We start from the raw sequence: 14,868 nt of genomic DNA on the forward strand, positions 1-14,868 counted from the left end.
GGATCCTAATATTTAGGGAATGAGTAGGGACTGTGCTGCAATGAATTTTTGTGCATATTGCTTAAAATAATAGTTTAGGATCTCATATAGCTAATCTGCTGGAGATGCTCTTAATGTGCTAATTAAATGTGCTAACTGTGTATATTTGTTAGTTACTCTAATCTTTTGGACTTCGATGTCTATATATCTGACTAGTGTTGCTCGTTAAATTAATACAAGTATGTTGTGTCTTCTGTATTCATTTAATTTTCATATCATTGTCCACAATGGAAGTAAGATCGGCGAAGACAAAATGGGAATTCCTTCAAATTTTAATTAGTTGTATCACATCATTACGTAGGACAAAGGACAAATGTAGGTGATTTAAGTCATGCCGATGATCATCACAATCAAACACTATTCATATATATATACCTTCAATAGGCTCTTAAATAAGCTCTTAATTCAAGATATAAAGAGGATCATCAAAATTTGAGCTCCAAGAGGCTCTTGTAAAGGTTAAGAGCCTCTTCTCTCTCCTCTATTTTAAGAGCCATGTACTGGCTCTTAACCTGTTTTTAATAATAAAAAATTCATTCCTTCCACTACATGAATTTGAATCTTTGACATAATGAGTTTAGATATGAATAAAATATATAATAATGAGAGGATATAAAGAGAATTGTTGGAGTTGTGGCTTTTAAAATTACAATATATTAATAAGAGTCATATTTTTTATATTATATTTAGGAACCTACTAGGAAAGTCTTGGAGATGCTCTAAGTCGATGTAGTTCATGCTCAAAATGTCAAGACTTTGTATTTTGCAATTTAATGTACTCTTTCTTCCAAGTCTAGATAGAATTATATTTTTTAATTATTTAAATACAATTTTTAAGATGTGTTGTGATTTAATTGTTGAGTGTATCAATATTGTGGTGATATTGCGTATATAATGAAACAAGTTTATACAAAAATATTTGGAAAACTAATAGTGTCGGTATTTTATAAAACCAACGCAAATGGCCAGACCAATAGCGTCGACATTTTCCAAAATTGATGTAATTGTAGGTCATATTAATGGAGTCAACATTTTACATAACCCATGCAATTGGTGAGACCAACAGCGTGAGCATTCCAAAAATAGAGGTACTTGAAAAGAAGAATAACATCGGTATTGGTAAGAAAAATAGCTTCGATATTTATAAGAATCAACACAATTTGGTAAAACAACGTACAACGTCAGCGTTATTGATTACTGACACTAATAAACAACCTATAGCATCTCCATCTTAAACGACGTTGTATACCTATACTTGTAGCGTTTTCACATTTACTATCTCATTTAATCGACTTTTTAGAGTTATTTGGTCATTCCGAAACTTATATATGTGCTAGCGAAGGTATATAAATGCATAATTTTATCTACAACATTGAGATAGGGAAGACATATGACAATTATTTTCAGTTATAATTATATTTTACATCCCGCAACTTCTGTTCAAAAAATATGTAGGAGAATTTAAAAAATTACAAATTGCACCCTTTTACTTTCACCCGTGCAGTCATTTCGTTAATTAATTATTAATATATCATGTTAAAACTTTAATTATTAATATAATTCTGAAATTACTTTTTATAAATAAAATACTGAAATTCCAATTTTGCCCTTCATTATTTAATAATAAAAACAAATTTTAACGAAAAATCGACGTAGTAACGTAGCTGTGCTAACTGATTGCACGGGAGAAAGTTATAGGGTATAATTTGCGTTTTTTAAAGTTCTCGTACATATTTGTTTTTAACGAAAATTGTGGAGTGTGAAATGCAATCACCTCTTATTTTTATTAACAAGCTCAGCTGTGCCACACTAATTGCTGTGTATGAAAGAAACAATAAACATTAAAGCAGAAGGCTTCTGCATGGAATCATCACCATATAGCTGGTAAACATTGAATGCAACTAACTAGTTCCGCAGCGGAAACCCGGAGCAAAATCTTTCTGACAATATTCGAGCAACAAAACCAAGGAAAGTGGAATGTTATATCTCAACTTGAAGGTACTACCTGTAAGGGCTTTGCAAAAGCAAACTGCAACTTCGAGATCAATTAGACCTTCAACGACTTTGCAGCACGGTGTGCTTAGTGGATTAGATACTCTGGGTAGGACCGGTATGCGAAACACGTTTGCACATGCAATCTTGATTGTCAATGTGTTTTTGGGGCAAGTTTGTGGCACTGGAGTTGGGGGCAGCAGCACTGGAATTGGAGATGGCAGATTCAGATTAGGCTGTGGCAACCCTGTAATAGGCGGTATCATATGTGGGTTAGGTGGTGACAACCATGGAATAGGTGGAAGCAATGATGGATTAGGTGGCGGGAATCCTGTAATAGGCGGTACCAAATTTGGATTCGGGGGTGTTAACGAAGATATAGGTGGAAGCAAAGGTGGGTTAGGCGGCGACAATCCTGATATTGGTGGTAGCAAAAACGAATTAGGTGGTGACAACAATGTGATAGGTGGTATAATATTGGGGGGGGGGGGGTTGTGGCAAACCTGTAACCGATGGTATAAGATTTGGAATAGATGAAGGGGGCAAAATTGCGATAGGTGGTATAAGTTTTGGGATAGGTGATATAATATTTGTGATAGGTGGTATAATATTGGGGGGAGGTTGTGGCAAACCTGTAACTGGTGGTATAAGATTTGGGATAGACGAAGGCGGCAAACGTGCGATAGGTGGTATAAGTTTTGGGATAGACGAAGGTGGAGCACCTGTGATAGGTGGTATAATAATTGTGATAGGTGGTATAATGTTTGGGAGATCCGGGATTGGTGGTGTTAATGCTGAAACCGATGGTACCAAATTTGGGATATTTGGAGGTAAGTTTGGTACCGTTGGTATAAGATCTGGGATATGAGAAAAATGCGGTGCTAATACTGAGATAGGTGGTACTAAATTGAAGACAGGCGGAGGCGACATCGGCGGGACGAAACTTGGGCTAGGCATTGACGGAGGTGGCAATTCAGGTGATACAATGCTAGTGATAGGTGGTGGCAATAAGGAAATAGGTGGTACCAAATTAGAAATTGTGGGTGTCAGCCATGGAATAGGCGGCAGAATTATACTGTATTTTGGTGGTGACGATATTCCCGGAATAGGTGGTAACAACCCTCCTAGCTGAGCACTAGCTTTTATGCCAAGGCAAAATAGAAAAGCTAGTACCAATCCATTTGTGGTGCACACCATTACGTAAACAAATTTAGTAGCTCTTCACATACGTGTTCCAAGTATTATAAAAGTGTTACTGACGACACTGAAATTTTATGTATTTCCTTTTTATGGAGGAAACAAATAGGAGTATCTCTATTTGAGTGTGGTATATATAATGCGCATCAACTAAAGTACTCTCTCTATATATAGGGAACTGGATGTTCGGTACAAATTAATGCATGCAAATATGATTCGTGTTCATCAACATTAGAATATCACTTTCACTGATTCAAAGCGCAAACAATGTAGTCCAACACATGTAGTTGTTAGGCGTATTTAGAAATTTGATCGATGGATTCTATGTGTCTGCATGGCAAATTTAGAAATTCGAATGACAGATCTCTTATGTCGTCTGCATGTTTTCTTTTGTCTCGTGCCAGTGTAGTTAATTTATTTGAACGTAGTTCTCCCCAAACATAAATTAGCATATGCATGCTAATAGTCTCGTTATAATTTTGTTACGTCGCACAAGAAAAAAAACAATCCCACAGGATAGCGCACAAAGGAAATGTCACATGAAGTAAATGTTTAATCACTCAAATGCAAACTGCGTTGAAATTGGAACCTTTGATACCTCTTAGTATGTTATATTAGATTGGGTTCAGTACTTTATAAGCAATGGAAAGTGAGAATAAGTCTAAATATTTATCATAAAGATGGTAGAGAACTTAATAAGAAAATAAAATGGTCATTTTTTCCAAATCACGTTTATAGTTTAACTACTTTAAAATAGAATGATTAAATAAATGCAAATTATAAATTTAATCCAAGTGGTGAACACCGACGGTCTTATTTGGCGAAGAAGGCTATCATTTAACTAAATCTGATATCAGCCAGTTTTTATTGATTATATTTCAGAATCTGATAAGAAACCAATCAAAACAGAATTAAGAATAAAATATTTATTTCGAAACTACAGTATAAAGTATAATATTTTGTAAAGAAAAAACCAGAAAATAATTGCCAACCTTAAAACGATAAGTTTGAATCTGAAGGGAGGGGCCTTAAAAGATCCAGCAGACTGGCTATCAAAGAAAATCTCCTAGCACACACACTCAAGTGTATATTTGTTTCTTGTGTCGTGTGATATGTTGTTATCATGCCTTCTCACTCTACAACAGTGTGCTAACAAGATAGATTAAGAAAATGCAAAGAGAGAACACAACCCTAGAATTTAAGACATATCTGTGCAAAACTTGAGGAAAGGCAAACTAAACATGCTAGTTTATCTTTCTCATTATTAATGCTTCTGCTGGATATGCTTCCTTAAATATTATAAATTGCGTCAAATCTGTCACCCCTGATAATTAAGTGTTAGCACAGCCTAGTCTGATGTACTTTCTTTTTCTTTTTTTATGTTAAATTTTGAGTTATAAAAAGTAACTAACAACTAATTAATATGACTTTTTCATTATTTACTCCAACATATGCTGTGGATCTTTTAAACATGTCGCACCTTTAAAATGAACAAGACAGTCCCAAGCGGGTTGCTACATAATTTTTATAATTGCTGTATTTAAATTAATTATGTTATGAATCACACCTTGAAATGATTAACAAAGAACATCCAAGACTCAATCAGGTTGCAAAATGCAAATATGTTGCATAATTGAAGGTCAAAAAACAATTTAGTTGAGATGTCTGGCAAAGGCATAACTAAAAGGATGGAAATATAAGTAATGAAACAAATATATGTCATATAAAATATATAAGTGTTAGTATTTGATTTTATTTGTCAAATATAATAACAAGTAAATTATTTACTTAAGAGAATTGATGTTGTGATTTAATGGTATAAGTTACAAATGTGCTCGTATAATGATAGTGATTATCATCGATAAATGTGTTGGGTCGTTACATTTTATGGGATGGAGAAGGAGTTCCTTTTTAAAAAAGCACTTGAAGATGTCCGTCTCAATTCCTCTCTAGGTCAAGGGGAATCCCAGGAACCGTCCACCCTCCAAGCCAAAAGAACACTTTGACGGATTGAGATATACCGATTTTTTCCTTAAATGATTAAATGTTTTTTGGAGATCCGATACATGTTTACTTGCTTGGCGAGATTTAACAATCATGTCATCCACATAAATCTGTATATTTCTAATACCTATTTGTAAAGTAAAAATGATGTCCATTGTACGTTGAAAGGTGGCTCTAGCGTTAAGAAGCCCAAATGGTACAACCATATAAACAAAGATCCCTCGATGTGTGATAAAGGCCATATAATCTTGATCCTCTTGGATCCATTTTAATCTGATTATAACCCGAGAACGCGTCCATGAATGTGAGCAACTCATTCCCTCTTGTGAAATCAATCAATTGATCGATATTGGGTAAAGGATAAAAATCCTTAGGACATGCTCTGTTAAGATCTGAGTAATCTCTGCACATCCTCCACTTACATTGCTTTTCGTTACTAAACCAACATTAGCAATCCATTTTGGGTACTACAGCTCCTTTTTAATAAACCCCGCAGCCAACAACTTATCCAATTCCACATCAACGAACTGCTGCTTCTCTGCCAAATATAGACGCTTCTTATGTCTCACCGGCTTTACCCCATCCTTAATGTTGAGCCCACGCGGTGCAACAATATCAAGAATTCCAGGCATGTCCTGTGCACTCCACGCAAATAAGTCTGCATATCCTCCGGAACGACGATTAGCTCCTTTCGATTTCCTCAGGTAGATTTTCCCCCTATCTTTACGCGTCACTTTTGTTTTTATAGATCAAGAATGACCTTTTATGTTTCTCCAATCGGCTCACAAACAGACTTTCTATCATGGGTTGTTGCCTCGGGCATCAACTCTGCACTCACTTGATATACTGCAGATTCTGAAGAACTTCGCAGCACCATTCGGGAATCACGTTGCTTAAATAGCATTGTCCAGGCGCCCGCTGATCTCCCCGAACTTCACCAACTCTAAAATCCGTTGGAAACTTCATCGTTAAATGAGGAATTGACGTAACAGCACGTAATGCAGTCAAGGTCGTTTGTCCTAAAATAGCATTATAGCTGCATAAGGTATTAGCCACATGAAACTCAACCACTTTGCAAACCTACAGAGGATATGAACCTAATAAAATCGATAAATCGATAACCCCGATAACTCGCACCTCATTGACACCGAAGTCATCAAGTGGAGATCCTTTGGTGTCAGAAATTTTTTGATCCCCCAACTCCATTCGATCAAAAACACTTTGGTATAGAATATTCACAAAACTACCATTGTCAATGAGAATCTTTCTTACCGTGTTGGTGCCTATCTTTGTAGTAATGACTCATCCATCCTCAAGCGCCTGCACCAGACCGTCTATGTAGTTTGCATTAGAAAAGAAAATCATTGATGAGGGATTGTGCTTGGGCGTCTTGTTATCCAGATGGTAAACTATTCTGGGATTAGCCTTCTTAGCATCGTTAGAGCTGTTGCCTACACCAATTCTGCTCGAAATGATGTCAATCAATCTATCTTTTCATGCTAGTGCTGGGTTCTCGTTGCGTGCCACAAACTGAGTAAACTGGCCATTTTGTATTTTATCCACGATCAAGTTTTGCAACTGAAAGCACCTACCCGTCATGTATCTTGTATCTTCATGATACTCACAATATCTAAAGCTTGGTGGCCTATTTGGGTTCAAGGGCCTCGGAGGTCTAAAATCCCGCTCGCTTCTCAAAACAGTCAATATGGAAGTCGTTTCCGGTTACGATTTTGAATGTAGAATAGTAGAAAATGACTACGACTAGTGTAATTGAATTATCCTATACATCATATTTTAATCTATATATATATCCTCCTTTTTCAAATAGTCCATGTATTCTCCAATGTTAGTTTAACTCCACATTCGCGTTAATTTGATAAAGCTATAACAGCAGCTCATGCCAACTCAGCAGACATGTCAGCATCAAGCATCAACAAACAGCATCTTCAGTTGTGATGATAAGTTTGTTAGGAATATGTGATGCTTGATGATACAAAGTATTTTATTCTTTCTTAGAATAAAATTGCATGTAGCTGATCAATTGATGGCATGCTAAGGCAGTATCAATTGATCAGATTGACCCATCAACGGATGATGAGGTACTGTAACAAAGCTGGAGTATCTTAGCAGTTGATGTAAAATAATGTGTACTTTTAGATTAGCAGTTGATCTATCAATGGATGTTTAGATAGGGTGACATGATTGTAAATATGAGAAGTCATGTAATCTATCCAAGTGAAGTGAAGATCGATCGGTAATCAAAAAGTATCAATGGCTATTTGGAAGAAAGATTATCAACCGCTACATCAACATCATTATCCCATAGTTCAAAGAAGACTATCAACTGCTATTTCAGAATATTATCAATCGATAATATTAGCAATTGACTATCAGCAATTGACAGCTAGAAGTCAGGTAAAAGACAAAGAGCACATGGGTTGATGTGACAGATGCTGCACCAGCTTTGGAAGCTAAACCAAAAGAAGTTTAGTCAAATATTGAGAACCTCGAAGCCTACTATTTCTGGCAAAGCAACAAGAATTTCAAGCTGCCAAATGCAGTATCAAGTCCAAGAAATTCTATATTTGTACTACCTAGAAAGTGAGTAGTAAAATACTTTTACAGACTAGTTTTGTTTGTAGTAGTATATATTCACTTTGTAATTTACATTTCAAAGTAATCAAACACCAAGAACTGAAGAGCAAAGAATTAGAGAAAGTTAGCAAGATACTATAAGCTTCTGCTCTTCATTCTTTTGTAAGCAGCCAAGTACTTTTTACATGGAAGGTTCTTGATATAAAAATCTCTCAGGTGGATCAAACAATCCACCTGAAATTTTTAAGATCCTTGTTCTTTAAATTTCTGTTTTAGCTTTTATATTCTCTTGTAGTTTGAATATACTCTGTTGTGCAAAAGTTGTTGAAATTTTTGTAGATTGTATTCAACCCCCCTTCTACAATCTGACTTATTGTTTGTATTGTCTAAATAACAATTGGTATCAGAGCTGGGCTTTTAAAATATAAGAAGTTTTCAGATCCTAAAGACAATCAACAATGGGAAGAAGAGATGAAGGAGTCAAGATTCCAATGCTGGTCAAAGAACACTACTTTCATTGGAAAGTAAAAATGAGGATGCATCTTTTCTCCTTAGATCCTAGTTATATCAACTGTATTGAGAAAGGACCACATGTTCCAGTCAAAATCAATACTGCCCTGAGACTTGATGGAAGTGAAGCAGAAGATGTTGAAGTGCCTAAAAATCCTTCTGAGTTTACTGAAGAATATGAGAAAGAAGTGCACAAGGATAACAAGGCTATGAACATTCCTTTCAATGGTATTGATGATGATATGTTTGATAGTGTTATCAACTGCCCTACTGCAAAAAAAGTGTGGGACACTATTCAAACTCTATGTGAAGGCACTGATCAAGTTAGGGAAAACAAGATGCAGCTGTTTGTCCAACAATATGAGAGCTTTCATTCTAAGTCTGGGGAATCTCTAAATGATTTATTTAACAGATTTCAGAAATTGTTAAATGGATTAAAGTTGTATGGTAGAATCTATATGGTCAAGGACTCAAATCTCAAATTTTTGAGAGCCTTGCCTAGAGATTGGAAACCTATGACTGTTGCTTTGAGACAAGCTCAAAATTTTAATGAATACTCTCTTGACAAACTCTATGGTATTCTTAAGACTTATGAGCTTGAAATACAGCAGGATGAAGAACTAGAAAAGAACTCCAAGATGGAGAAAACTGTGGCTCTTGTAGCAGAAAAGGAAGAGGAAGAGGAGAAGGCATTAAAATCTGTGATTGCTGGAAAGGCCTCAAGCAGCTTTGCTTGTGAAGGAAAGAAGGATGATGGAAAGAAGAAAGCAAAAATCATTGAAGAAGATGAAGAATCTTCAGCTCAAGATGAGCTAGATGACCTTGATCAACATCTAGCATTTCTTGCCAGAAAATTCACCAAGCTCAAGTTCAAACGAAATGCTGTCAGCTCTAGACCATTCAACAGAGGAAATTAATCCAAACCATCTGGTATGGATGATAGATCAAAATTCAAGTGTTTCAATTGTGGTTTACCTGGACACTTCTCTAATGAGTGCAGAAGACCTTCCTCTGAAAAGAAAGGATCTTCCTCAGAAAATATGGATTACAGAAGAAAGTATTTTGATCTACTCAAGCAAAGCAAGGAGAAGGCACTCATAACTGAGGATGGTGACTGGGCTGCTGATGAAGGAGATTATGACAATGAGGAACATGTCAACCTTGCCTTGATGGCAATTGGAGATGAAGCTGATTCTTCCACCACCAGCAATGGATAGGTAAAAACCACCAACACATCTGATCTCTCTAAGTCTGAATGCAAGCAAATCATTGATGACATGTCTAATGAAATCTATAATCTTAGAGTCTCTCTTAAATCTCTAACAAAAGAAAATGTTAGAATCAAAGGGACTAATGATTTGCTTACTGAAAGAAATGGAAAGCTTGAAACTGATTTAATCCAAATGGATAAAATCAAAAAGTCTTCTGAGCTTGCCAAAGATGAGTTGTTGGTTGTTTTGAAAAGAGAAGAAATTCTCAAAAAGCAATTGGAAAGGGAACAAGAGATAATTGCTAAATGGAAGGATTCTAGGAATGTTCTTGAGAACATGTGCTCCACACAAGTTCTTGAGGAATCCTGTAAAAATTCCTGGAAGAAGAACAAAAAGTTACATGATGAATCTGATCTCTTGGTGGATAGTGATCATCCATTGATAGATATTCAATCAACAGATGAAAGCTATCCATTAAAGAATCAAACAGCAGTTGATGACAACAAACTCAAGAAGTTGGATAAGAAGTATGGGCCCATCAATAAGAACTTTGTGAAAGAATCTAGTAGTTCCAAGAAAATTAAAAGAGAAGGGATTGGCCATAGTGAAGAAAGAATGAAAGCTGGGAAAGGAAAGAAGAAGAGTTCTAGGAATGGCAAAGTTGGAATCAACAAAAAGAATGATTACACACTTGACAAGAATGCTGTCAAAAAAACTTGTTCTAAATGTGGTAGTGTTAATCATCTTGCTGTTAACTGCAAAAATGCTCTATCTGATTATTACATGCCTAATCCTATGATGAATTCTCACATGCCTTATATGCCCATGTTTCCACATGCTCCTATTCAATATGCTAATATGCCTTTCATGCCTAATCCATATTTTAGTGCATTTAACATGTCTGATATGCCCAATCATCATGATAACATGAATCATGCTTATGCAAATCAATTTTTTGTGAACTCTACAAATGTTGGTTCCTCTAATTCTGCTGTGATGCCTAAAGTTAAGAAGATTAACTCAGAGGATGAAGTTGTTTCTAAACCTTCTAAATCCAAGGAAAATAATTCTTCTAAACCAAAGGTTGTGTCTAACAAATCTGGACCCAAGACTGCTTGGGGTACCAAAATCAACTTAAATTGTCTTGGATCTGTGCAGGGAGGAAGAAAGAATCTTTGGTATCTTGACAGTGGCTGCTCAAGGCACATGACTGGAGATTCTACCCTGCTCAGCAAGTTTGAGGAAAGGGCTGGCCCAATTATAACCTTTGGAGATGACAGTAAAGGATTTACTCTGGGATATGGCATAATTTCAAAAGGGAATGTCATCATTGACAATGTCGCATTGGTGAAAGGTCTTAAGCACAATATTCTTAGCATCAGTCAACTATGTGACATAGGACATCAAGTTTGATTCTCAACTGAAGCCTGTGTTATCTCTGATAAGAAAGATAACAAAGTGGTCTTAACTGGAAATAGGAAGGGTAATGTCTACATAGCTGATTTTAACTCTACCAGTGCAGATTCTCTCACTTGTTTGTTTGGCAAAGCATCTTTGGATGACAGCTGGTTATGACATAAGAAATTGTCCCATTTAAATTTCAAATCCATGAATGATCTTGTGAGAAAAGATCTTGTTAGAGGACTGCCAAAATTGGAATTTTCCAAGGATGGCCTCTGTGATGCTTGTTAAATTGGAAAGCAAAGAAAGTCCTATTTCAAAAACAAACTGAAATCCTCAATTGATAGACCTCTACAGCTTCTTCATATGGATTTGTTTGGACCAGTCAACATCATGTCCATTTCAAAGAAGAAATACTGCCTTGTGATTGTAGATGATTTTACAAGATTTACTTGGACTTATTTTCTTCATACCAAGGATGAAGCAAGTGAAATCATCATCAATCACATCAAGATAGTTGACAACATTGATCCAGGAAGAAAAGTCTCAAGGATCAGAAGTGATAATGGAACTGAGTTCAAAAACTCTATCATGAAGAGTTTCTGTGAAGATAAAGGTATTCACCATGGATTCTCTGCTGCAAGAACTCCTCAACAAAATGGTGTAGTTGAAAGGAAGAACAAAACTCTTATTGAAGCTGCTAGAACAATGCTTGAAGAATCAAAGTTGCCAACATATGTTTGGGCTGAAGCTGTTAACACAGCATGTTACACTCAAAATATCTCTTTGATAAATCAAGCACAAGGAATGACCCCCTATCAATTGTTTAAAGGGAAGACACCAACATTGAACTTTCTGCATGTCTTTGGATGCAAATGTTTTGTGTTAAGAAATCAAGGTGAGAATCTTGGTAAATTCGAAGCAAAGGCAGTTGAAGGAATATTTGTTGGATATGCTGTTGGAAAAGCCTATAGAGTTTATAATCTAAGATTAAACATTGTTATGGAATCTGTCCATGTGATGTTTGATGACAAGAAAATTCAAGGCTTAGATGATATAGGATTTCATGATATTCTTCAATTTGAAAATGAAACTGAAGGAAAGTGATGATGATGACTGTGTTGAAAACATGAATTCTGGTGTTATTTCTTCATCAACTGGTAATAATTTACCCCATACTAGAACAACAGTTGATGTAACTCAGTCTACATCAATGGCTAATGATTTATCCCATACTAGCCCATCAATGGCTAGTAGTTCAAGGTCCATACACTTAGGGGGAACTTCTCAGAATGGAACAGACTGTACAAATGAAGCCAGTTCATCCAGATCAAATCTTCCCCCACAGAGAAAATGGACAAGAGATCATCCCTTTGAGCTTATTATTGAAGATGCTGCTGCTGGTGTCAAAACAAGAAGAGCAACTATGGATGAATGTCTATACAGCAGTTTTCTATCACAGGAAGAACCTAAAAAGATTGAGGAAGCCCTTCTTGATCCTGACCGGATTCTAGCTATGCAAGAGGAGCTAAATCAGTTTGAAAGGAACAAAGTGTGGAAGCTGGTACCCAAGCCAAAAGATAGAGCAATTGTTGGTACAAGATGGGTATTCAGAAACAAGATGGATGAAAATGGTGTGGTGACAAGGAACAAAGCAAGACTGGTTGCTAAGGGCTATTGTCAAGAAGAAGGAATAGATTATGATGAAACATTTGCCCCTGTAGCCAGACTTGAAGCAATCAGAATTTTTCTTGCCTAGGCTGCTCATGCCAATTTCAAAGTCTATCAGATGGATGTCAAGAGTGCCTTTCTGAATGGTGAGCTTGAAGAAGAAGTCTATGTAAGCCAGCCACCTGGTTTTGAAGATCCAAATTTTCCAAAATTTATATATCTTCTCTTGAAAGCTCTTGATGGACTGAAGTAAGCACCTAGAGCCTGGTATGACACTCTATCATAGTTTCTTCTTGAGAACCACTTCACAAGAGGTACTTTTGATAAAACTTTATTTTATAGAAATGTTAATGGTTCTAGTATACTTGTTCAGATTTATGTGGATGACATAATATTTGGGTCTACAGATGAGAAACTTTGTAAAAAGTTTGCCAAGCTAATGCAAAGTAAATATGAAATGAGCATGATGGGAGAATTGACTTACTTTCTTGGTTTGCAAGTCAAACAAGTGAGTGATGGCATATTTATAAGTCAAACTAAATATGTCTATGACTTATTGAAAAAGTTTGATCTTATAAATTGCTCAACTACTAAAACTCCCATGGCCACTGCCACTAAACTTGAATTGAATACTAAGGAAAAGAAAGTGGACATTTCAAGTTATAGAGGCATGGTTGGTCACTTTTATATTTAACAGCCAGTAGACCTGATATAATGTTTGCCACTTGTCTTTGTGCTAGATTCCAAGCTGATCCTAGGGAATCTCATTTGATAGCAATTAAAAGGATTTTCAGATATCTCAAGGGTACTCCAAATATTGGCATTTGGTATCCTAGAGATCTGGTTTTGACTTTATTGGTTTTTCAGATGCTGATTATGCAGGGTGTAGAATTGACAGAAAAAGCACCACTGGCACTTGTCAATTTCTAGGAAATAAGCTGGTTTCTTGGTTTAGCAAAAAACAGAACTCAGTTTCTACATCAACTGCAGAAGCTGAATATATTGCAGCTGGAAGTTGCTGTGCACATATTTTATGGATGAAAAATCAATTAGTTGATTATGGATTGAAAATCTCCAAAATTCCTATTTTCTGTGACAACACAAGTGCTATTGCAATAACTGAGAATCCAGTGCAGCACTCAAGAACAAAGCACATTGACATAAGGTTTCACTTCATTAGGGAACATGTGAGGTATCACTTCATCAGGGAACATGTGATGAATGGAACAATTGAGCTCCATTTTGTTCCCAGTGAAAAGCAGCTTGCAGATATTTTTACCAAACCACTTGATGAATCCACATTCTCAAGATTAGTAAGTGAACTGGGTATGTTAAATTTCTCTAGTTAATTTTTTACTTTATGTTATGCAGCCTGTGATATGTGACAGATGGGATTTTGTGTTATCTTATTCTGAATGACCACTATCGATCGCTATTTTAGCAATTGATAGTGTGTCACATATCACTGGATAAGTAAATGAAATTTTGACATATCAATGGCTCTTTTATTTAGCCATTGACATGTTAAAATATCAACCGCCAGTTCCCAATTAAATTATCGATCGATATATACATACATATGTGTATATATCGATTGATGACGCTTGGCTACTTTTTGAACGGTTACCTCATTTACTTTTTACTGAGAGTATAAATAGTTTGCCTTTAAGTTTATTTCTCTTTTCACATGCATTTGCAAACTCTTAACTCTCCTCTCTCTCAAACTCCTACAAGCCCTAATCTTTTCTTAAGCTTTCTCATCAATGGCGCATGTTGTCAAGATTACAAGCAACACTGGGTTTATATATGAGCAGAACAATCACGTTGCATATGTAGACAAAGATGGGAAAAATGCTGAAGCCTTTCATACCCTGATGGACTTCATCAAGGAATGTAAGTTCTCATATGCTAGGCTTCATGCTCCGACTATCTTTTGTGAGATTGTTGAGCAAATGTGGACATCTGCCAGGTATGACCCAACTTCCAAAACTTTGTCTGTTATTATTAATGGTGTTAGCTATAATATTGATGGTGAAATTGTTAGGGTTGCTCTTAATCTTCCTAGGAATTCTACTGATAGATTGCCTAATGATAATGAAATTGTTTGCATGCTTAAAAATATGCACTACAATGGTGATTTGTCTAACTTAGGACAGATTCTTAGGCACCATATGCGCAAAGAGTAGAGTTTTCTGTGTGACTCTTTTATTAAGGTCTTCTCTGGTAAAGTGTCTAACTATCATGCTTT

At 36.0% G+C, this 14,868-nt stretch overlaps 1 protein-coding gene across 1 annotated transcript; it reads left to right on the top strand.

Moving 5' to 3' along the window:
• The first annotated feature begins 2,016 nt into the window (after positions 1 to 2,016).
• LOC108207205 (uncharacterized) lies at positions 2,017 to 3,163 on the top strand. The gene is made up of 3 exons (XM_064086770.1): positions 2,017 to 2,500; positions 2,631 to 2,861; positions 2,928 to 3,163. The coding sequence occupies exons 1-3, from the start codon at positions 2,017 to 2,019 to the stop codon at positions 3,161 to 3,163; spliced, it is 951 nt and encodes a 316-aa protein (XP_063942840.1).
• The last annotated feature ends 11,705 nt before the right edge of the window (positions 3,164 to 14,868 follow it).

Source organism: Daucus carota, chromosome 2, assembly GCF_001625215.2.
Source record: "Daucus carota subsp. sativus chromosome 2, DH1 v3.0, whole genome shotgun sequence".
Classification (NCBI taxonomy): domain Eukaryota; kingdom Viridiplantae; phylum Streptophyta; class Magnoliopsida; order Apiales; family Apiaceae; genus Daucus; species Daucus carota.